This window comes from Apus apus, chromosome 3, assembly GCF_020740795.1.
Source record: "Apus apus isolate bApuApu2 chromosome 3, bApuApu2.pri.cur, whole genome shotgun sequence".
In the NCBI taxonomy this organism is placed as follows: Eukaryota; Metazoa; Chordata; class Aves; order Apodiformes; family Apodidae; genus Apus; species Apus apus.
Genome location: NC_067284.1, coordinates 9,728,450 through 9,753,550, shown reverse-complemented (window position 1 = coordinate 9,753,550; position 25,101 = coordinate 9,728,450). Strand labels below are relative to the sequence as shown.

The window sequence follows — 25,101 nt, the reverse complement described above, 5'->3', positions numbered from 1 at the left end:
GTACAACATCATCAGCTGCTAAACCATCTGTCTTAACCCCAAGTACTATGTTTGTACTTGGGGTAAAGTTTTGGAATTGAACATTGTGTATTATTTTACCTAGAAATTCCCTAAATGCAAGTGAAACATGCCCAGTACTAACTTACTCAATAGTCATCCTGGCAACTGATTCAAGAGAGTTGTAGCCTGCTGCTGTGAAATTATCCTTATATCTTTCCATCTTAATAGCTTGTAACCATTCGCCTACGGAGCAGAAAGTGGTAAAATCGGGAGTGTTCTGGTCCAGAAGAGGGCTAATTGGTCTATGGAGAAGGAAAAAGGAAAGTAAGTTGTTTCCAAAGAGAGTAAAACATCAGGGAGTATTTAGCAAGGCGAGAGTCAAATAAGTTTGGGGTATTAAAAATGTCAAGAGTAGAAAGTAATAGGCCTTTATACACAGTTTAGGTAATTCTGTGAATAGCTCTTGACTACTCTGTAGCTCACAATATGTACTTCCTAAGCTTATTCATGTAAAAGATGAAAGGTCAGAGTGAGCCAAATCAGCCTAATGGTCTATTGTAACCAGCAGAAAATCAACCTCATTACCTAGCATGACATCAGCTGCAACCAAAGTTGCTAAGTAAAATAAAGATGCTATTCTTTTAAGCATCTAAGAAAATATAGTAGTAGCTATTCCTATTATTCAACCAGATGGAACAAAACAAAGACAGGAAAAGAGCAGAGACACAAAATAAGTTGCTTAAAGTCACACAGCAAATCAGTCAGTAGAAGAACTGGGAGTAGAATACAGGCCTGATTCCCTAGTGCAGTGATCTAGCTAGGGGATCAAAAGATTACCACCATAATTTATGAAGAAGCCGTTAAAAGCTACACCATGAAACACAATGGGATGCAATCACTGAAAGGAATTAAAGCCCGAAAATGAAAGATAAAAATCTACAGTGTAGCAATGTCAAAGTACATTGGCCAAGCATAAGTATTATTAATTACTGTTTTTACCGCAACAGTTCTTAGGGCAAGGAACAAGCTACAGTAGATGATGATCCTTGCCCTCCAGACTTCATCATTTTTAGAAACAAGGAAAACAAAGACTGCTAGTTGTGAGTGTGGAAGGAGTGACAAATAGGCAGTAGTTTACTGATAAGTGTGTTAATTCCATATTTACTTTCTTTGTTTTAGTTACTTTTTAAGAAAGTCCTGTTTGGCTTTGTTCAGTGTGGTAAAAAAGAAAGGCAAATGAGGGAAGGAAAGAACAGGGAATAGGAGGAAGGAGGAACTGAGAGACACGTGAAGTAAGAGTGAACTGGAGCCAGCCATCAAGCAGAACATCCAGAACCCGGCCACACGCACCATCAGATGAATGCACACTAAAACTCTTCTTACCTGCTACAGGTTCCCAGTGGGGTTTTCAAGCTGTTTGGGTTTCTAATCATTTTGTCCAGAATACCAACTATCTGTTCAAATTTCGGCCTTTCACCACGTTCCTTCTGCCAACAATCTAGCATCAGCTGGTGCAGTCCTGCTGGGCAATCCATGGGTGCAGGCAAACGATAGCCTTCTTCAATTGCTTTTATAACCTAGTAGCCAACATAGTTAAAAATTTTTCAAGAGTATATTTATGAAATACATGTTGCTACCCAGATTATGAAATAAAATAAAATAAAAAAAATCAATAAACTAAAATTTGCCATCAGCCTTGCAAAAATACGAGTCTCTTGTTTTGACACTAGCCTTCATGTTTTCAAATACTTTCCCCAACTTTATCTTTGAGCTTATTAAGCATCTTGTTCTATACGTGCAGAACAAAGCTGTATTACCTAGTCAAGTAAGCAGTGGGGAAGAGCAATTAAATTCACCAAGGGAGCAGCAGATAGATTGATAAATGGAGTTATTTCAGAAAGCTTTATTACTTGCCCCAAGGCTTTTATGAAAGTGTGTGGTAGAAGCAACTGACTTGTAAATGGATAGGGATCTGTGGATGCACATATAAAATACAAAAAGCCTAAAGATATTATAAAAGGATCCAAGAAAAATGTTTAGCAGCTATAAATTGTTGGAGAAAAAAGTTGTATTCTATGTCTAGCCACGTTACATTAATGATAAAGTAGCAAAAATGTGCCACATGAGTAAGACCAGACAGAATGGTATTTTAATATATCACCTAAATAGAAAGTTAGATTTAATAAGAGATGCTGCTAGATGATGATATGATTGAAGGAGAGAATAAATATTTTAACCAAGAATTACACCCACCCATTGATGTCCGTTTGGATTTCAGTAAAAAATAAAAATGGGTAAACTAAAATGACAGGAAACTGCTGTAAACCTTGAGGGCAGGATAAGAAAGCACATCAGGAAGCAAGGCAGATAAGAAAGGCTTCTGAAAAAGGGCTAAAACACTGTTCATGGGGGATTTAAAGTATACTGACATTGACTGACACAGGAGTATTAGAATTGCTAAGAAAGGGTGCTTATTCCTGACGGGTAGTGCATAGGACTGTCTTCTGTCTCGGTTTGTACAGAAAGCAAGATCAGAAGCTGTGCTGGACTTAACCCTAGGAAGTAGATCTGTTATGATAAATAAAGCTGAGGAATATCCAAGGTCTAGTGAAAATAATAACCTCAGATAGAAAATATTCCATAGGTTATGTGAGAAAATGCAAAAGCAGTGACCTGCAAAGCAGACAGAAATGCAAAGAATACAAAATAACTTTCAAAAAGCTGGCTAAAATCCATGATTGCATCAAAACCTTTTGCAGAAAAGAAGCTTTGTGAAAAGGGCCCAGTGGCAGGGCCCTTCTAACCTCGGGGAAGTTTCCTCATCTCCCTGGGCCTCAGCTTTCTACCTGAACATTTAGAATGACAGTATTTTCCTACAACTCAAAAATGACTGAGAAATATTCAATTCCTGCAGTAGCATCACACCTTGAAGAATGAGTGTGGCAGACTTTTAGAGACAGTGGAGTTAGTTATTTGTCAGACAGGGTGGGAAGGGAGAATTTCTGCAGAAGAACTGGAAGAACAGCACTATCTAGAAAACAAAACATTAGAAGTTAAATATAGGATCTTTTTGATCAGTATTAAGAGGGAAAACAAAATAATAGCTCCTTATCCTTAGAAGTAGCAGTGGAATAAAAGTGAAAAATAAGCTTTACATATAGAGTGTGTATATGTAAATAAGCTACAGTGTGCCATGGAAAGTAATGAAGAAATTTCTGACATTCTAAAAGGGAAAAATATCAAACCCTTTGTGCTTACTACATATGACTTACTACGAACAAAGCAGTTGCTTAAGAGGTGAGAATATAGAGACAACTAATGAAGAAAGAAAAAGCAGGTAACAGCAATAGTGACACAACCACCAAAATATCTAAGACCCTTATAACTGGCAAACCATCTAGATAAGACTATAGTCAAGAGTGAAAGGGACCGTAAAAACATGAAGGAAAGAATCATGAGTAGAACTCTTCCATGTCCATTACCATCTGCAGAGAAACCTGAAGAGAGGTGGGCACCAAGATGATGATGCTATTTTTAAAAGGCTTTGGGCATACAGCAGGATCAGCTGCTTTGAGGTGTATTCTGAGCAAGAAAGGTGAAACCGGGAAATACAAAATAATGAGTTAGCTAGAGATGGGCAGTTGCTGGGGATAACCAAAATATTGAGAAAACTTTCTAAAATATTGATAAGGAATGTGTCTTAAAAAAAAAAGTGTAGACAAAACTTAGGTACTTTGAAGGGTACTACCATTGTTTACTCTGCTTAGAAAGGTGGCAGTGGGGTTCCAAAAATCAGTACTCAGAGGTAATGAAACACATGCCGGAAATTATTTTTGTAAAATAAGCAAACCTACAAAGAGAGCACAGCTGGAGTGCTTACTAATAGAATTGACTTGTATTGTTTACACTTCCCATAATTTGTTTCTCAAATTCTGCTTTTGCTGCAAAAAGGGAAAAGGGGAATACTGTTAAGAGTCAAGTATGCTTTTAACATAATCAGGTTTTCTGAGGATGTGAAGTAGATTACAAGAGGACCAGGTCTGTTCACTGTGTATACTGGTTGCCAAGAAAAAAAAAATAAACATACAGGTAACTGGACAATGTAATGTTATCACTATGCTTCTGGGTATATAATAATAATAATACACATTAATAATAAGCATATTAAATCTATGACTACAGCAAAGAAAAAATATCTAAGCTTAATGTCTTGCCCTTTACTGAAGAACTAATCTGCACTAGGTTCAGTGACTGAACGAGAGCAAGCACTAGAAAACACCAGCAGGGGAATAGGGTAAAGTGCCCCAGTTTCAGGGGCACTGTTACCAGTAAGGATTAAGCAGAGGGGTGTCTACTGCTCATTGAAGGTGAGGGGTCTCTGTGGATCATGTGTGCTCAGCCTGCTGTGCCTCTGAGGGGAGCTTGTTGGATGAGTATTTTGGTGCACCCTAGCTCCAAGTCACCACTAAAAGGAGGAATTTTGCTTAAACATAGATCACAACACAAATTTGTATCCTCCATCAATCTAAAACAATGATTTGAAGAATGAGGGGCAGAATTAAAGAAATGTCTACTAAAGATCCAAAGTCAGGGAGACATTTTTTAGGAGATCTGGTCTGGCTACATCCACATCTCCTTTTAGGCAAAATGATACAGTTGAGATATAAACTGCCTGAGTACATTTGCAAAATTAGAAGAGACCCATTGAGCATTTTATATTCCAGTTAAATACTCTCATTTTTAAGTGTGAGGGAGGATAAATCATCATAAGATTATTTGAAATTTTGCATCATAGATTTAGCTACAGGATTAGCAAGATGTGTGTGTGTATGTTTTTGGAATTATGTTTCAGGATATGCTTGAAGACCACAGCATACAAGAATATTTGAAATTATCTTAACAAGCAATTGATGCATCTTTTATCTATGTCCTATTGATGATTAATATGTAAGATGCTAAAAAGAGATGAAACTGCAAGAAGTGGTAATTAGTTGCTTTATAAGAAGGTTCAGCCGTGCATGATACTTGCATGTTTCAGTAGAGGGAATACTTTCAAAAGCCAACAAGAATCATGAAGATACCAAAATTTCTCCCCTATTTTAAAGTTTTCCTTATCCCTGAAAGATAGGTAAGGTTTGCCTTTGAGGCATCTTACATTCCTGTCAGACTTCTTTTATGTTTGAATCTAGTACAGAAGGAAGGTGTCAAAAGAAATGAAACTCTACTGGGTGTCAAGGGAATGTAAATATTTCTCTTTCTCTGCCCCAAGGACTTGTTTGGCCATATTTTGACAGTCCATGAAATCTTTAACACTGAGACCTGTCAAATATTAACAACTTTGCACTGTGCCAAACTGACTCATCATTTACACTTTTATCTTTTTTTTTCAACTTTGATGTCGATCATTCAATCAAAAAATAAAATAAAAAACCCCAAAACATCCAAGCCCCTGACCTTAAGAACTTTAAATGAGACTCTTTCTGACATCTTTCTCACCTGCAGGAATATTTCCTTTGTACTTTCTGTATTAAGAGATACTTTTGTCAGAAATCAAGATTAACACCCATCTGTTCTATTACTGCTGACCTGTTGCTCTGGGTCATCTTTTATGCAAACAAGAGCATTGTTAAATCAGCATAATTAACTTGAAAAGGCAAAGTAGGTCATTAACTGCCACTCAGATTTTAACAACTTTTTTTCATTGATTGATCTTTGCTCTGAGGTCAGAAACCTCTGAATTATTTTTTATTGTGAAAAAAAAAATTTTTTTCTACCCTCAAGTATAATAAAGTGATGAGCACATGTTCCTATTTTTGATGATCTAATTTCACTTCATACTTGGGACAGAAACCTGTAACATCCACATGGCTGAAGAATCATTTAGAGATTTAGGTAAAAAGTTAAAGCTCTGTAACTTTTTCATTTTGTAGGAACCTTACAGTGCAGGGTCCTGCACCTGGTTAAGAGCAATCCTTGTTATCAACACAGGCTGGGGGATGATGTGGTAGAGAGCAGCCCTGCAGAAAGGGACATGAGGGTACTAGTGGATGAAAAGTTGGACATGAGCAAATAATGTGCACTCACTGCCCTGAGGGCCAACTGCATCCTGGGCTGCATCAAAAGAAGTGTGACAAACAGGTCAAGGGAGGAGATTCTGCCCCTCTAATGTGCTCTTGTAAGACCCCACCCAGGGTACCGTGTCCAGCTCTGGAGTCCTCAAGACAAGAGGGATATGGACCTGAACGAGTCTAGAGAAGGGCCACAAAAATGATCAGAGGGCTGAAGCACCTCTCCTACAAAGACAGGCTGAGAGAGCTGGGATTGTTCAGCCTGGAGAGGAGAAGGCTCCAGGGAGACCTTATAGAGGCCTTCCAGTGCCTGAAGGTGCTACAGGAAAGCTGGGGAGGGACTGTTTATAAGGATGTGCAGCAGTAGGACAAGGGGCAATGGTCTTAAACTAGAGCACGGTAGATTTAGATTAGACATTAGGAAGAAGTTCTTTACAATGAGGGTGGTGAAGCACTGGAACTGGTTGCCCAGAGAGGTGGTGCAGACACCATTCCTGGAAACATTCAAGGCCAGGCTTGATGAGGCTCTGAGCAACCTGATCTAGTCAGAAATGTTCCTGTGCACTGCAGGGGGGGCTGGACTAGATGACCTTTAAAGATCCCTTCCAACCCCACACGTTCTATTATTTTAAGAGTCTATGATACAATATTTTGAACAATCTTATTTCTAAACCAACACTTTATGTATGTATAGTAAGCTCATACGGGTATGTATACAACATGTAATTTTTTTTCTAACACAAACACACATACACATGCCCACAAACAGACAAAGTACAACCTACATCTTGATTTGACATGTCCCAATAAGGCCGTTCTCCATAAGACATTACTTCCCACATAACTATTCCATAACTCCACACATCACTGGCTGATGTAAATTTGCGGTACTGGATGGCCTCTGGAGCTGTCCATCTTACTGGAATTTTTCCACCCTATAAAAAAAAGAAAAAAAAATAAAATAGAGCTTTCTCCTTTTCCCAAAATTTCCATACCATCTTCCTTGGAGTGTATTTATCACTATTTCCATCAACACTGAAAGCAGCACTTACATAATCTACCATAGTTGACCAACTGCAGATTTTTTAAAGCAATCTAAGGAAGTTTAGGCTTTTAACACACTTGGACCACAGAAACTTAGACACCTAAGTTAAGTTGGATGCATTTCTCTGGAAGTGCTTATCTCTCTATCAATTTTAAGAGGCTGCTTAGATGTCTGATTTACACTAGTCATTTAAGTCCTGTCTGGGTGAAGCTATGAGAGGGAAATTTCACCCAGTGCACATAAATCCTGCTGAATTGTTATACAGCTTCTCGGAAATCTTGGTCTGACATTTTCAAACCTGGATCCCAGTTAGAGCCCAGTGTCAGGAGTGACAACCATGAACCCCAGTGCGGTTTCCTGGATCCCTGCGCCTGTTGGAGCCGATTCCAGGGGCCCCTCCTTCCCTCAGCATGAGAAAATAGGCACAGAGAGGCCCCATGGGCGGGAAAGTGTAGCTGGCTCAACATAAGAATAAAGAGCATAGTGTGCCTGATGAAAGCTTATTTAAGAAAAGCGTCCCACCCAAAAGCAAGGAAAATACAGGAGGTGAGCTTTGTCACAGTCTAGCCTCAAGCTAGTCAACTTTTTGGGGAGATAAAATCTAGTCTGAAACACAGTAATAGCCTACAAATATTTTAATTGACTCACAGTAAATGAGATGATTAAAATTTTTATGGGTAAAACTTCTGCATTTGTTCAAACAGAAAATCATGAGGAAGGGAATAATGAAGATACCGTGCAAAATTAAGAGAACTTTACCAAATAAAAATGTATGAATCCCTAATTAGAGACAGATTTCTGCAGAGACTCTTCTCCTCATGACTGGTTTACACATCTTGAGTAATTAATGCATTTCTCTTATCTATACTCTCTAGAAGATATGCTGCTTCTTAATAACCACATCTCAAAACTACTAAACCCCACTGATTTCTCTTACGGTAGTAGTGTAGACAGCCTCTGGATCATCTTCTATAACTCTGGAAAGGCCAAAGTCTGACACTTTACAAACAAGGTTGCTGTTGACAAGAATATTGCGTGCTGCAAGATCCCTGTGTACATATCCCATATCGGCCAAATATCTCATTCCGGCAGCAATTCCTCTCAACATTCCCACTAGCTGAATGACTGTAAATTGGCCATCATGTTTCTGAAGGGAAGAAAGGAGCAGCAATTCTTGTTAGTATAGCTGAGAAGAGAAACAAGAATTAGTTTTACAACTTTGGCTTTCTATGTATTTACTACTTCTGTGGCAATTCATCCTTGGGCAAAGAAACTCACTTCAAACACAAGTTCTATTTTCTTGAAAGATAAAGCAGTGCATCTAGTTAAGAAATGCATGAGTAGTAACAAAACTTGCTAATCAGTAAAAATTCCTGGCTAAATCCTGTCAAGTCTCCTCTGAAAACAGATTACCTGATGCACAGCTCTTCATAGTTGGCCTCTGTCCTCTTTGTCTGTCAGCATAATTATTTGTATCAAGAAAATAAGAACTATCTCCTTTTGGAACCCTAGCTACTGATAATTTTATTCATAACTTGGAGATTATCAAACAAATATAATCCTTCTGTTCTCTATAGAGTGTTTACATATCATCTCTCACTGTCCTGTACACTTGGTAAGGAGTCAGAACTGGTCAGTTCTGAACACACACTCAAAAAATGCTAAATTGTTTCTTTTACCTTCGCTCTTCTCTTAAACGTGACTATAGTTCGTTTAGGGATTCTTGTACACTGATTTCCACCCTGCTGTCACAATAAAATTCTGGTCCCAAAAGGCAAAAGATTAGGCTTCAAGTACCAGTGGATTTTTACTTCAGGTGATGGCAATAATCAAACCCCCATGTCTATGCCACATGAAATCACCTAAAGTCCTAGAATATGTCGATGTGATCCTGTCTGAGCCTCTCATTTCTAATCTGGTTTTGCTGAAAGAACTGCTAGCATTTGTCAAGGTCCATTTCAGCCTGAAAACCATTTTAATTATATGAATATTATGCATGTATGCAAATACATATGCACTTACATGAAACCACAGTTTTAAAAGTGACAATATATAATATATGCCACTTAAAATATTTTTATATATGTTTTCACCTGGATACTCACCCTAAGAAATGCATCTAAGGCCCCATTCTCCATGTATTCTATTACAATCATGACTGGTTTCCCTGAAAGGAAAAAATACATATTTTGTTTGAGAAACTGTAACACAAATGGAGTGGCTTTTTTTGAAAAAAACACGTTATTCTTTGAAGCACTGAATCATTGAGACAATGAACATTTTGGAGGCCTCCAGCACTGTTACTGAGCTCTAACAAGTTCTTAAACGTCTGCATGGAACGTGGTCATAATTCACAAAATTAAACCATACAAATCAAAATGTCAGTGTGTTCTCCTAACTCCTGCTGTGTGAACAGGACTCTGGAATAATGGCACTTCAGATAACATGAAAGGATGTAAGAAACCTTATCTCTCTCCATGGTCTTTGAGGCTAAATGAAACTAGAAAAGGAATGTATTTCAAAGTACTTCATCTTTTAATCATGCATGCATCCTAATTTTTTTCCTCAGGTTGTAGCATAAAGTAAGTATTGTTTAAGTTAGTTACGCAACAGGAGAAAATGCATTAGGAGTGTTCAGCCTTTTTATAATTTGAATCTTTGACCATGAATAAGCTAAAGTAATTTTTGCCATTATGTTGTTATTTGACTGACAGGTGGAGCCACTGCTTACCTCTGGTAACGACCCCTTCTAAGTGAACAACGTTGGGGTGGTCGAATTGTCCCATGATACTTGCTTCACACAGGAAATCTCTCCTTTGCTTTTCAGTGTAGCCAACCTTCAGAGTTTTTATGGCTACTGCAACATCTCTCTTGCCAGGAAGTTTCAGACGTCCACTGCACACTTCACCAAACTCTCCTACAATGAAGTAGATCAATGCTGAATTACTCCAACTATTGATATTCTTTTTAGGCCTTGATTCAACTAGCTGCTTGAGTGTGTGTTTACATTTAACAAGTGAGTGTGCATATTTGAAATAGATTACTTAGGAACACACACACAGGCATGTGCTTTAAATGAATTGCTGACTACGTTATGGAGTGAACACCACATAAAGCCAATCTAGAGGACTATGATTTGAATCTTTTAAAACGCTTGTTAGTAATTTGTTACTTTTTCAATAAAAGGAAATAAAAATGAAGTGGCTTTGATAAGAATATACTATTACAGAAACGGTAACACCATGAAAATGTCATTCTGTTCTACATGGCTTCCTTGCTATCTTTAGATTCAGTGTTGGTTTTTTTCCTTCAAAAGGCAGCTCTTTCAAAGCTGCTTTTAATTTAACATCGTTATGGTGTTAAATGAAGCACTACATTATTACCTTCAAGCAGGATAATTTACTTTGCAGATTATGAAATGAGAGGTGTGACTTATGGTAATTTCGTTACATTAAACAAATGCAAGCAAATGCTGGAAGTTTGTAAAATGTTTAAGGCTTCAAAACTAACCAACAATTGGAATTTGAAGAAGGAAGCCATCAAGAATACAAAAAAAACCCATCTGAACAACCATGATTAGGAAGACAAGTAATTGGACTCCATTGGACAGCAAAGAGAATTGAAGCATGTGAGATGTGAAGCTGAATGGCACTATTACTGAGATTGGGAAAGATTTAAGGATCATCCCTTGCCTCACAGCCGTGTCAACAAAGAAAGAGAGACCTCCTATTCTGTACCCAGGAAGAAAAGTCCCTTGGGATATATAGGAGAAAAGGCTAGTAACATATCTTATACTGAATAAAGGGGAATACCTCTTCAAAAAGAGAAAGATTCGTTGCAACAATATTTTATAATATGGTACTTTGCAGATTTATCTGGAGTATGGGAGATATAGATCCAAATCTCTCCTCCAAAACAAAGCAAGTAAAAATTTTATCTTCTGCATACCTATGGAGTGCCTTAACATTAAGCTACTGAGTATACACAAGTATGAAGACATGCCTACATCCAAGGCATTATAGGGTGAGGGCTGAAAAGAAATTATTTAATTAGAAAAATCACAAGAGACTTTGATTAGAGAATCCCTTTTCGACACAGGCTGAGGTTCTCAGAAACCTGATAGGATCAGGACTTAAAGGCACATATAGGCTGGCAAGGCATCTGGCTGGCAGTGGAGAGAGAGGTATGCCTGGAAGAGAGAGATGCTGAATACCTGAAGAAGTAGACGCTGAAGTGGATGGATGAATTCTGCTTAGGACACCGTCACTGTTCCAAGACTACTGTTTTCCTGTCACCCCCAACAACAGAACTCAATGAAGGAAAAAAGGCCTTAGCTTCACTGTTCTCCAACCACAAGGGTAGAACTTTGGCCAAACCTTAGTATTTCCTACTGACTTGTTTGGGCAAATCTCCACTCAGCATGGCTGGTTTTACAAATCTCATAAGAGATGACTGCATACAAAATCAAATTCCTCTCCCTCTGTTCTACACTAGGTGAATTAAGGTTAGCTCAAATCAACTCCACACACCTCTGTTAGCACCGTGCTGTGCCTGAACTAATAGGCCAGACAGAGTAAAACTGTTGCTACCTGCACAGGTGAGGCACTTGTCTCAACCATCCTTGCTTGGACATTGGTGTCATGGTCTGAATATCCACCTCATAGCTATGAATACCACAAAGCATGGCTGATATATATGTAACAACATGCTGCTCACGCCCTTAACATGGTGCCTTAACCTCACTCCTGCCCTTGCTTACCAGTATGGATGACTACTAATGGAGTCATCACTCACCTCACTCACAGCTCCTAGCTACAAGAACGTTCAAAATGATAAAAATTTTCTCTAGCAGTATCTTCCAAGTTTACTTTTTTTCCATGTTGAAAACAAGAACATAAGTGTGTGTCTCTGTATATGATAATTCGGAGCCAGGTAATTAGGACACTTGGCATGGGAGACACTAAGGTTTAACTCTCTGTGATCTGATTTTGACTCATTTCCAAAAGCAGATCACTCACACTCAGGCAAACCAGAAACTTGAACTTGTATGTGATGCATTTCAGGCCAGGATGCTAGCCAATTAACTACTTTTATTCCCAAAAAAACTGTATATTCAGCTGAAATTATTCCCAAAAAGGATATAGAAAATATGTCAACAAGAGCGAGAATACTGCACAGCCACAGAGCCACTAGCTCAGCATGTCAACAAAGAAGAGGCTGTAACAAAGGATGTGTGGTACGAAGAAGGACTCAACATAGTGGACACCATATTCTGTATCTGACAGGTGGCCACAGTGGGATGGTAATGAAAACGTTGGCAAGGAAAGCACATATCACTCATGCAAATTGAGCACAAGCATACTTGCACCCTGTTTGTCTGAGAGAGACATGGCACAACTCAATAGCTGACGTGGCTGGCATTGCTGATGCATATTGAGACTGCTAAGTGGCTTTTCAGCTGCTTCTTTGGGTCTTTTAACATTCTCTTGTTTCTGGACTGCATTTCATTTCACTCCTGTTTGCTATCTACAAGAACAGGTTAAAGCCATAGCTAAACCCCATATACAATATGCTTTCACCATAGCACTTCTAATTAGCTTTCTTCAGAATGACTACTGACACACGTTAGCTCTTCTGCTATCAGTTATACTCATTAAAATCAAGAACGAATTCACCTGCAGTCAACAAAATTAACATTCTGGAATTACTCTGTCAGAACAGATAAAATACATTTTTAGCCTTTGCAACTGAAGCGTTTTCAGCATCTGGTTATGAAGGCACAGGCAAAGTCCAACCGAACTTAACTGTGCTCTGAGCTGTTCCTGTGCTGATAGTTTTGTAACTCAAAGCAAAAGATAAGGCTCTGTAATTTTTCTATGCTAATCTCGAATTTAAATCTTGTATATTGTGTGTTTATTAGAACAGATGCTGCCATTCTAACATTACAAAAATTACTAGTTAGCAAGGCCTGGATTCTTTTGCTCTTACTCATTGGGAGGAATAATTTGCTCAGCAGTGTTGTTCATTTCAACAGTACTACTCCTTGATTAAGACATGATTCAACATGAGTGAGCTTACTTTATACATACATTGCGAATTCTAAGTGTAAAGATTTTTTTTTACATTTAAACTATCTTATTTTAGAGATATTTCTTATTTTTAAATAATATATTATTTAAACCTTTTTAAATAACAGCTCAATATGTAATTTACAGTGCACGCCAAACTACAGGGTGATTTTATAAGTATTCTACTAACACTTTTATAAAACAACAGGAAAGCAAAAGAACATTTCCTCCAGGAATCCAAGGCATTTGATATTTTTCTTACCCACAGAAACTTAATTTCACTACATGGAGTAGTGCAATAAAAATGTCACATATCTTATTAATGCAAACAAATGAAACTGCCTTTTTAGAGCATGAACTCCATGGCTTAAGTAGGTGGTAGACAGTTCAAGAGGAAGAAAAGCAATGTAATGCTGGTGCAATTACAATCAGTCAAGAGAAGTTAAACAATAACTTTCTGTATTCATAAAATATCAAAAAGAAAAAAGGAAGAACAAAAAACAGCCTTAGGGAAGATTTTGTTATATAGAAACAAGATCTTCCTAGTCTGTATTTAAGATTTGGTGCTGCAGACAGTTTTCCTTACTCACATGAACAAAAATTCAGAGGTCAAAAAGCCCTCTTGCAAATGGAAAGGGAGCAGAATTTGCACTCATGCCTAACAACTTTACTCGACAGTAAATAACAGGCAGCAAAACTGTCCCCCTCCCCCCCTAGTTACATTTTTAACAGCAGATACAGAATTGGAAACCCACAAGCTTTCAATGTCAAGCAAGACTCTTAATTTGCTTATTTGGTTTTTGTTGTGTTTTTTTCCCCATTTATTTTTACATTTTAGAAGCAAGTGCAGCTTCATTGCCCTCAACCACTCTGGCAAACGCCAAAAGTTCTTCTGTACTTGAGGTATAATTATTTGCCTGTCATTATGATGTATGAGTTTCGATCCCAGCTAAATGGAACAGTTGAATCAGGAAGCCACAGCAGCCTTACCTGCACCAATCACACGCTCAATTTTAATACAAGAGGCATCTAGCTCCTTGGCGAATTGATGGACAGCTCTATTTGGGTCCTCGTAGGTTTCAGGGTCAATGTAGGTTTTGGTGCCTGGAAATTTAACTGTAATGATGTAAGAAAGCATGACTGTGATGAAGCAAAGGCACTTATTGTGCAGTCAGCCCAGGAATTGCATTATGCAGAGTGCTCCTTGGAAGAGTGAACCTGCATCCACACTGCCTGGGTAAGAGCTGCTCTGAGAGGCAACTTCAGTTTTAGGCATCATCTGCAAGCATGCTGACACAAGAATACAATCCCATCTCTAAAAATGACTAACATTAGCGTCTGCATCTCCACCTTGAAGTGAAAGAAGTAATAAATATTAAACAGTGCTCAACGGAATAAAATGCAAGGGTTGAGTGGGAGCAAAAATAAAGCAGTAGAAGGAGTATAAGAGCAGTGGAGGAAGGGAAACTTTCTTTTCCATGTAAGGACAGCTTCTCCCCTTTTCCCAGGTTGTGTACACAGCATTCATTTATGTTACCTCTGTTTTCTAGCAGGATTTGAAAGGCTCCTCCACTTAGTTCAATTTATTTTATTTACTGAATATAATATTATCTACAGACTGTAGCAATAGCCAAGCTAAACTACTCACGGCACTTAGCATTGATGTCCTTAGGTAGGTTTCTTAGATTAGAACATGAACATGAGAAACCCTTCTATTAAACTTGTAAAGGGCATAGGAAGGGAAAGTGGACTTTGTGACACAATAATTCCCTCTCTCAAGCACCTAAGTGTATAATACACAGCAATTTGGTGTTTGCTTCCTCTTTCTTCAGCATAGCACTTAGTGCAACTCAGGTAGCGTAGCACTCTGGCCAGCATTTATTTTTTTCTCTTAGTTTGTTGCTGATTCAGGAAAACTATTTCTTGCTCTTCTGGAGAAAGTAGAACAACCTTGGGAATCTATTAATCAAGCATTTTTTTGAAATAAATTTGGCTCACAAGGATTACAGTCCTGAGCTTTAATTAAATCAGTGAATCAAAACTCAATACGAAAATGCAAGAATGTTCCTCTGATAATTGATATACTTGTATACAAGAATAGTATCAGAGGTCAATACAAAACATAAATAATTTATGGTTGCTTTGCAATCTTTAACTGAACAGAAAACATTTTAAATTTGAAAATATATTGAAAAATAGCTTAGTAATCATGTGTATTTATGTTTTAGATGGTATTAGTGACCAAAAATATTCCAAATCATCATAAGATGGAGAAAGCTAGAGAAATTGTTTGAGTAATCTAATGAATTGTCATTGAGAGAAATTATTTGAAATGTTGCCCAGATGTTATTATCTGCCATAATATGAATTTAAATAGGTGTTCTTCCAATTGTATTGATGATGCTACAATTTTTTTTAATTATAGGTGTTATTTAAACCGAAAAATTACTAGAGAAAAATAGAAGAAAGCAGTAAGTTAACCCCCTGCAATAGTGCTTGCAGGCAGGGAGACGAGAAGGAGCTTTCCTCCTGTGTTTGTGATAAGGGGCCTGGACTGGAGGTAACCTTGTGAATCTCAAGTGGGCCTGTGATAGTTCTTTATTCAAGCTGTCATAAAACATTTTGACAGGCCAAGGCTATCCAGGCATGCCAACATGAAATAATGCTGGCCTGAATTTGAAGATATTGTTAGAAGAAAATGGTAGGAGGAAACCAAATATAAATCTGAATTGCTTGACTAAACTCCCCCATTGTACTTGTATCTTCAAGTGTAGCACCTTAGGTCACAGAAAGTTGATGGGGATTGATATGATATATATAATACTCCATTAAATATAGTGCTATAAAGCCTGTTTTAAAAAATAGTTACTTGTAAGTTTTTCAGTTAAGTGTCTATGTTTTAAGTTATGTTTTTGAAAATCTGGTACCTCAGCACAGAAGAAGGTTGTCTAGGTATTATGGAGTAAAAGGACACCAAACTGGTGCTCACAGCTCTGTAACTAAGCTGTTATCTTCAACACTGGGTTCAGTCTCATTCTATACATAGTTATAAAATAAAATTAAATACTAAATCTTCAATCTATAGATGATTAAAAACTAGCTTGGAGAAAAGTGTTTTATATCTGGTGCTATGATTTAAAAAAGACTGTGTATGTTAACTGTTTTGACTGATTTGCTGGAGAACCAGACATCTTGAAAATAAAATGAGGGAAATGAACAGTTATAAAGTCCCAGCATTCCTGGATCATCTATTAATCATTAAGTAACAGCTTTCATATTAATTCATTTACACTGTCACTGAATAAAAAAATGTCACTGATAATGGAGAGGAGGAAAGAAATTATTTAGCTAGCATATTCCTTTTGTTTATATACTGACATACAAGAATACATAATTGATCTGTTCCTTCAAGGACATAATGGGGATGTTAAAACTGAAAGCAGTAGCTTTTCTGAAGACATGAAAAGCTTATAATGTATCTAAGAGAGGCAAATTTCAAATCCATCACTCCCAGAATAGTAACATTTAAGAAATATCAGATTTTTATGACTTCTTAAAAAACAGCTTCACTGCAAGGTGAATTATATATAATTCTGATTCCATTATTAGTTTCCAGCTTTCTTGCACAGATCATTAATTGATTGACCAAAACTGCATTTATGTCACTACTTACTTTAATACTCACTGGTCTTTCCTCCCAACTAACAAGTAATAGAACAAGAGGAAATAGCCTAAAGTTGTGCCAGGGGGGATTTAGATTGGATATTAGGAAAAATTTCTTCACTGAAAGGGCTGTCAAGCATTGGAACAGGCTGCCCAGGAAAGTGACTGAATCACTGCCCTGGAGATATTTAATAGACGTGTAGATGTGGCTGCTTAGGGACATAGTTTAGTGGTGGACTTGGCAGTCCTGGGTTTAAAGTTGGATTTGGTGATCTTAAAGGTCTTTCGCAATCAAACAATTTTATGATTCTAGGATTTAGGTAGCAACACACCCAAATTCCAGGAGCATGAACAATTGCCAGCTGATCTGATTTTTTCAGGGCAGAAAGGTGAAACAGAAACCTTGATCTGATTTTATGGAACTTTCACTAGAACTACTCATTTGAAGATGTGTGCATTGAGAAGATGCTATAAATATGCGACTAGTGGCTACCTCATTCTCCATGTGATATTATATTATCATGATTTTAACATATATAAACTAAGATAAACTGTATTGCTTTTATAAAAAAATAAATCTGATGCATTTAAGCTACAGCTGCAAATATTGGTAAGATAACAAAGGCTATACACAATATACCATGACTAAACGGCAAGTTCTACTGATATGAGAGTTATCAGATACGGGAGAAGAGTGGAAACCCAGGCATTGTTCTGTGTCAGAATTTATATTCAGATTAATTCTAGTATGTGAACTTGCAATTTCAGACTGAATTAATGACTGATTCTAAAGGAAATGAAAACAGTTTTAATTTCTCATGTTAAAATGATATTACAACTGAAATTAGAACAGTCTAGAATAATAAACTTTTTTAAACAATATTTTGATAAAACTGAAACTATTCTTGCGTAAGTCTTTCTCTTCCATCATTTTTTCAGTTGCCAGTAACCCAAGAAATATGTATTTTATTTAGTTTTCCCAGGGTTCTAACATAAGTTCAGACAGTAGCTGTGATTTTAAGGAGAGGCTTTAGTTGCTGTTCTTTACTAGGCAAGTGACTCTAGAACAGAGAACAGTAACGAAGTAGTTGACCTTCCTTTTCATGTTAAATATTCTTTTTTTAAAGACATTGTTTTGTAAATATTGATGCTACAGTATTTTCAGTAGCAGAAAACAACTGAGCAGAACAGCTTCACCAGGGTGATGCAGTGACCCACACTTTCCTAATCTGAAATTTCCCTGACGTAAAGATCATATAATGACTTAGCCACAGTTCTCTCAAATACTGCACCTCAGAGGGTTCATTAGGACAAGGTGAAACATTTATTCAAAGCAACTAAAATTTAAAAAAAAAGGCAGAATGAAAACAACAGTATATCATACATGTGTATGGAAGTAAAACCATCTGCATGAGTAATGTTGACTTTAATCTGCATTTTTTTTGTGTGGGTCATATTTTTGTAGTGTTTAACTTCCCACTTGCTATTTACACAGCATTTTTTAATTTCTTATGTCTTCGTCTTTCATGAAGTGATTTTTTTTAGTATTGTCTACACTACTGCAGTTGGGAATTTTCAAAGGAGGAAAAAAAAAGCAAAACACTTACAATGAAAGTAAAGTTCTTCATCCCCTTCTTGATCAGCCTTGCTATAGCCACAATGCCTGAAAAGAAAGACACCAGTTTTACTGGTAAATAATGATTTATAGCCCCACATCTAAAGCCCTGACAACATTAGCTTTGCAGGCTGGGATTTTCAGGCACCAGACACCTAACTCCTGTAGGCCCTTTGAAAGTTTCAGCTGTAAGTCTCTTGACAGCAGAGTTTTAAATAAATCATGAACAGATCCAATCAAAAGGTTTTTTTATCAAATACCAGTTGGGGCAGGTCCTAAAGAGAAAATTCTAGTTCTGTTTAAAAGCTTCTACGGATAAAACAGAGGATTAAAGAACTTGAAAGCAGAACACAGTTTTACGTTAATGTATTCTTTAGCTTACTGCTGTGCCTCTTTTTCTGGAATGTAAAGTCATTTAAAGGCTGATCAGATAAAGTGTGAGACTTCTCCACATAAGCAAACTGAACAAAAAAGGGACTTTGAGGAGTACAGGTAAAGAACGTGCTAGGGGTTCCTTTTACTGCACATTTACATAGGACAAAGAGAACATCTTGATTTACATGTGTATTTCTAAAGTAAGAGGACAAACTGCACAACTAATTAAATAATTTAAATAAAAACTGTCCTTGATAAAAATAACTTGTGTTTCAGTTTGAAAATTACCATCCCAGAGTAGACTATGTCACAAGAGTTCACAGGAGTAAGGTCAGATGTGTTTATGCCTATGCAAGGTGCAATACCTTCGCCCAATGATGAATCCAAACACCATGAAGACCAGAATGATGGTTCCTGCCACAGCAACCACAGCTATGATAATAACAGGATTCTGTTCACTGGAAACAGCCGTGGCTGCAAACAGAGCACAGTGCAGAGATTAGTTAAAAATTATTCCCTACAGAGGAACTGCAAAAATTAGGTAAACCTTTATAAATTACAGACTAAAATTGATAAAGTTAGTCTAAAGATGGGCTTCCATTGGAAATTCATCCAAATGCTGGATGAGATAATGATTGTCTACAGGGAATGAAAGGGATTATGCTGGAATTGACTCGGTCAAAGCAGTACAGCCATTGGCCAAGGCATTAGCCAAGTACAAGCCATCAGCCACTTCCACTCCCTCCTATAGCCGTGCCACCTTCAGTTCTGCTCAGTGGTTGACTCTGTCCTAAAGACCTGGATATCCTTGTAAGGAAGGCCAGTAGGAGAATATTCCCTGAAGAGTCTGTTCCTATCCTCTCCCTCTAAAACTGTTTGACATGACGTTGATGGTACCCCAGGAAATAGTGTCTTAACTATAGGAATGTTTGAGATTAAACACCATCTATAAACACAAATTTCCTAGTTAGCATATTTTTATCTCTTACTGCTATTAATCACTGTAAATTGCTATTATTACTTATAATTTGTTTCTGTTAACAACAAAAAGGTGCTTCCAGATATACAAAATGGAATTCTCCATGCTTCAGAGACCTTACATTTACATGCTAAAATATCCACACATTATCGCTCTTTTTATTCAGATATGCAATGCTATTAATATATGCAAATAGATTCATGTCACATTAATGTACACTGAGGATGTAAATACTTAGCCTGAGAAACCTCCAGGTTTGTTAAATACATTGGTTGCCTGACATCTAATGAGAGTGGCCGTATACTCAGTTGAATTAGATGAGCACACTCTGCTGAACTCTGTGGAGCTATGCTGGTTTGTAACAGTGAGGATCCAGCCCAAGGGACTGAGAAAAAAGGAGAAGACATCAGGCAGTGCTGCTGAGCAAGGGACTATGAAAGTGTGAGTCATCTGGTAGCAGCAGAGAGAGAAAAGAGGGGGGGAAAAAAACAAAACAAAACACTGGTAGCTGATTAAATTGTAGATGGTATGTTAATATGTTTGACTGCTGGTAGTGGTGACTGAACACAAATGTCTACACAAGGATTTTATGAACTCCAAAGAATCGGGTTCCTGTCGCAGACTTAAGAGGTTCCCATAGAAACAAACAACCCAGTCCTTTCTTTGCTCCGTCTTGTGAGAAGTGGGCCAATCAACATGTTTTTTTTTTCACTGACCTGTACCAGTTGCTTCCCCCAAAAATAACATCTCTTGTTAATCTACACAGATAGGGAATAATATGCATTGAGAGGGAATTTTCTTTCCCTTTCCCCCCTGTTCATTTCCTAAAGAAACACTGCAATTTTTCTGTGTTCTATCTAATGCAGGTAAGGAAGATCTCATCATTCATATTGGTTTTTAACTGAAAAGAAAAGATGGGTTTTTTGAGTAGTTATAACCTTCTGAGATACCTAGGTCAGAAGGATGCTACTTCAGGCCTGCACATACCTCATTTGTGTAACTTTTAGGAAATCAGTGGTCACTCTCATGCAAGAGTGTAGGGGCATAAGTATTACAACTCTGGTTCCTGTAACACCATCAGGCCATCAAAGCAGGCAATCCCAAACATGGGAATGTCAGTCTTACACAAAATGGATAATTTCCCAAACCTGTTTCCTTCTCTCTCTTAACTTCAGTGCAAACCTCACTTGGAAGTCATCCTGTTACAATGGCCAGGATGTAAAGCTGCATCCATCTAACAGAGTCTGCAAAAAATACCCATCCCAGTCTGTCACCTAATCTAGCAGCCAAGCTGAGTGCACAGAGGTTGACATGCGTGTGTTGCTCTGCATAACTGTCTCAGATTTTGGGTACTGCCACATCCTGGAAGCAGGCTGAGGATGCTATTTGGTACCTGGAAAATCCTGGTGGTATGGTACACTGGCCAACTGGCAAGTTAGGTGGAATAAAATGTATGATGTACTTTTATATATATATATTTTTTTTTTTTATTTTTTTTTTTTTGTATATATGTCGGGTTGTTTTTTTTTTGAAAAAAAAGGTCTGACTGTGGCCTGGTTTGGTATGAATTCAGCAGCAGCAGCCTAAGACACCTGTCCCTGTTCAGGTTCTCTGTGCTTCTTCCCCTCCTGTGTGATTAACTCAGTCTGTTAGTGTACGGGTGAATGAAAATGCAGCTTCTGATAAAGAAGCTAGAGTGTCCTTAGAGGAATGATTTTGGGGTGCAAATAATCCTTTCAGGGGGTGCACAGCATGGCTACCCATTACTGGTGCTTCCACAGTGGTGGTGGCAGGGAAGCACCAGAAGGACTTTGAAGTCTGCCCTTACCTCTGCTGAAGCTGTGCTCAGACTCAGAGGGCAAGGCAGGGACCTGGTAGTTGGGCAATCAGCTACAGGTGATACCTATTCTGATGTTATGATATTTGCATATTTAAATGAATGAGGCAATGTTTAGTTTAAAGCAGTTAAAGCTACCTTTTAAGGATATGGTTGGAAGCATTGGGAATGGCCATCCAAACACCTTGGATGATTTAAAACAGGAGATCAGCTGTAAAAGCTGTGCTGCTCCTCCAGGAACATTTTATGACGCAAGCAAACTGAAATGTATGATTTGCAGAAAAGAATTCCCGATGAAGTCCACAATGAAAGCTTTAATGATTATTTGGATTCATGTGGCCCACACGTTACTTTCTTAAATGTTATTCTTTATGTCATATAAAATTTTATGGTAGTGTTATTTCAGACATTAGGAATAAATTTTACATCTGCATATTACTTCATCCTTTCAAGAAACTGAAGTCTTCTTCACATCAGGTTGTGCTGAGTCCTTTTACTTTAACAGTGAGAGCTGTAACAAGTGCCAAACTCCTTCAGTTACAGATCCTTCAGATCCACTGGCTAAAAGTCAATTAATATAACTTTTAAATACTGCAGGGAATCAAAAGATAAAATTACAACTTAACTGATATTCTATGGATTTATATTTTCTTCCTGAGTTACTTGTGTCTCTAACAACCAGCAATGATTCTAACAAAAAATACAATTATTAAAAGTACTTTGATCTGTGGCAAACACGGTATGGAATAGAAATAGCCTACCTTTATATGGCATTTTTACTTCCTAAATTTGAAGGGTTAGCATTAACATGTATGCAATGCCCAATAGGTGCAATATGTGCAAATATAGGTGTAAACTACACCCATTTCACTTATCAGATTATATTAGAATAATAGATGTAGTTCCTCAATCATTGAAAAGAGATCATACAGTTTCTCGCACAATTCAGAAGTTGGAGCACAAGGCCCATCTACAAGACGTCATCCCCATCTACAAGAAGGGCTTAAAGGAGGATAGGCTGGAAAAGTGGGCTAAGAAGAACCTTATGAAGTCCAACAAAGACAAGTGTATGGTCTTGCATCTAGGAAAACATAATCTCGGGGTGCAGCACAGATTGGGATGTACTCGGCTGGGAAGCAGCTCTACTAGAAAGGGACCTGGGGGTTCTGGTGGACAAGAAGCTCAATATGAGTGAACACTGTGCTACTGCAGCAAAGAAAGCCAACAGGATGCTGGGCAACAAGGGCATCTCCAGCAAAGATAAAAAAGTCATTATCCCACTCTACTAAGTGCTTGTCAGGCTACACCAGGAACACTGTGTCCAGTTTTGGTCCCTGCTATACAAAAAAGATGTGCACTGGCTGGAGAGGGTCCAGAGAAGGGCCACATAGATGTTCAAAGTACTGGGGAGCCTGCCACGTGAGTAAAGGCTGAGAGAATTTGGTTTGTTCAACCTTGAGAAGAGAAGGAGTCACCTTATCACCATGTTCCAGTATTTGAAGAGCAGCCACAAAGAAGACAGAGAATCTCTTTTTACAAGGAGTTACACGGAGAAGATGAGGGATAATGGGTACAAGTTACTCCTGAGGAGATTCCAACTGGACTAAAGAGGAAAAATTTTCACAATGAGAATGATCAGCCATTGGAATAATCTTCTCAGGGGGAAGTGGTGGATTCCCCAACATTGAACACTTTTAAGATTTGACTGGACAGGGTGCAGGGCATTTTGTATAGATGGTCCTTTTGCCAAGCAAGGTTGGACCAGATGACCTTTGAGGTCCCTTCCAACTTGGTACTCTATCATTCTAAGAAAAATCTGCTTAATCAGCAGGGCCAACCAAATGGTGCCAACCAGTTAATGTGCCAGGAGAAATTCAGGTAGGCAAAATGACTTGCTGACTGTGATGGTCACTATGCATATTCTTACATATACATACATACATGTAAGTATACATATACACACACACTCACTATATACATATACATATTTTTAAATACTTCTGCTTTTTTAAAAGCTGCATCCAGAAATCTACTGGAATCATGAGAAGCCAAGGCCTCCTAATTGTAGCATAACCCTGGTTTCCTGCTCACCTGTACAGGTATATTTCTTATAAATGAGCCAAAAAGGTCTTACTTTGAAATGTTAGCAAAGGACTAATTTGATTAGCCTGAAAGTTCTGATAAATCTATGAGAAATAAATAGTTTTGTGTAAAACAATTCTGGAAGAATTTAATGGAATTTACTATCTTTTTACCAACAATTTAATTATTTCTGAAAACCACATACAGAAAATTGTGGATGCTTATTCTTGATGGGAATTCAATTTTGTAATGTCCTCTAAAGATAATGGAAAAGAAGCCACTTTTAGAAGTTTCTTTAATGGAAAGAGAGGACATTTTATGTGCCATGTCAAAACACAAAACTGTCCTGTGACGAGAAAAATCTGCTGTGCACAATAGTCAAGAACGTTTCTGGTTTATAGGTAGTTTTTCATCCTCTGAGTCAGAAAAAGGGTACATGAGCATGGTCAGTGATGCATTTATTCTAGGGTTTCCTAATCTTCCATATGTTCACCATATTCTAGTCAAGATTGTTTATCTCTGAAATTATCTTTGCTAATCTTAGTGGCTACCAGTATGCTTACATTCAGTATATAAAAAATACTCACATAATTACGAAATTGTTGGGGAAACATTTTGGTCTATTAATTTTAAACGACTACAGATAATAAATTAGATAATTAGCAAAAATTTATGACAGATTATGACAGACTTTTAATTTGTTTTCCAGAAATCCACTCAAAATAAGAAATTACTTCTGGCTGTACCTCAGGTTCCCATCCTGCTATGGATTATTTCTAAAGCAGAGCTCCATGGATAGAAAGCATGTTAGCAGACAAAGAGCTAACAATATTAGCAGTTACAGTTTACTGCTGCTATTATGATAATTGCTATTTCAGTTATGTCTATTAAATATGTAGTATTATTAATTACTGATAGCTTTCAAATTCTGTGTGGAACCAAAGTGGTATCAAGACATAACTACTGTGTTTGAAGAATACCCACAAACATCTGTCTGCAGTTAATAAAATGCAATAGTGTGTGTCTGCATCTTAGACACACTGCATAAAGTGCAGAGAGCAGAACTGGCACCTATGCCTTTTGAGCCTTTTCTAGGTTATGTATTCTCAGATCCAAATCTGGCTGACCTGCTGGCAGGCAGGTCGACCTGAAGCAAATGACCCAAAACAGAGTAACCAAATTTGGATCTGCAACAGAGAAATGAAGCTGGCAGGGACACAGGCAGCTCCCGTGAATGGGCTCATGGCTGCCAGGTCTCAGTGATGGAAGAGTTTCATTCTGGAGATTCAAAATGTGGAAAATTTTCTTTAAGCATGCATCAGATATCTACATGATTTGTGGGTAAAGTTAACAGAGTGGTTTTTAGACA

General features: G+C 37.7%; 1 protein-coding gene across 5 annotated transcripts in view; it reads right to left on the bottom strand.

The window, feature by feature from the left end:
* The window catches only part of EPHA7 (EPH receptor A7), a 164,514-nt gene that overhangs the window by 16,695 nt on the left and 122,718 nt on the right, over positions 1 to 25,101 (bottom strand). For 2 of the 5 annotated variants that reach the window (XM_051614731.1, XM_051614729.1), the window contains exons 8-16: positions 19,200 to 19,308; positions 18,452 to 18,507; positions 14,172 to 14,297; positions 9,845 to 10,030; positions 9,219 to 9,280; positions 8,051 to 8,260; positions 6,854 to 7,003; positions 1,384 to 1,577; positions 147 to 302 (exon numbers count right to left, since the gene is read on the bottom strand). In XM_051614731.1, coding sequence (XP_051470691.1) covers positions 147 to 302; positions 1,384 to 1,577; positions 6,854 to 7,003; positions 8,051 to 8,260; positions 9,219 to 9,280; positions 9,845 to 10,030; positions 14,172 to 14,297; positions 18,452 to 18,507; positions 19,200 to 19,308 — 1,249 coding nt within the window. The remainder of the gene's footprint in view (positions 1 to 146; positions 303 to 1,383; positions 1,578 to 6,853; positions 7,004 to 8,050; positions 8,261 to 9,218; positions 9,281 to 9,844; positions 10,031 to 14,171; positions 14,298 to 18,451; positions 18,508 to 19,199; positions 19,309 to 25,101) is intronic. The other 3 variants (XM_051614732.1, XM_051614730.1, XM_051614733.1) reach the window with 2 other exon arrangements.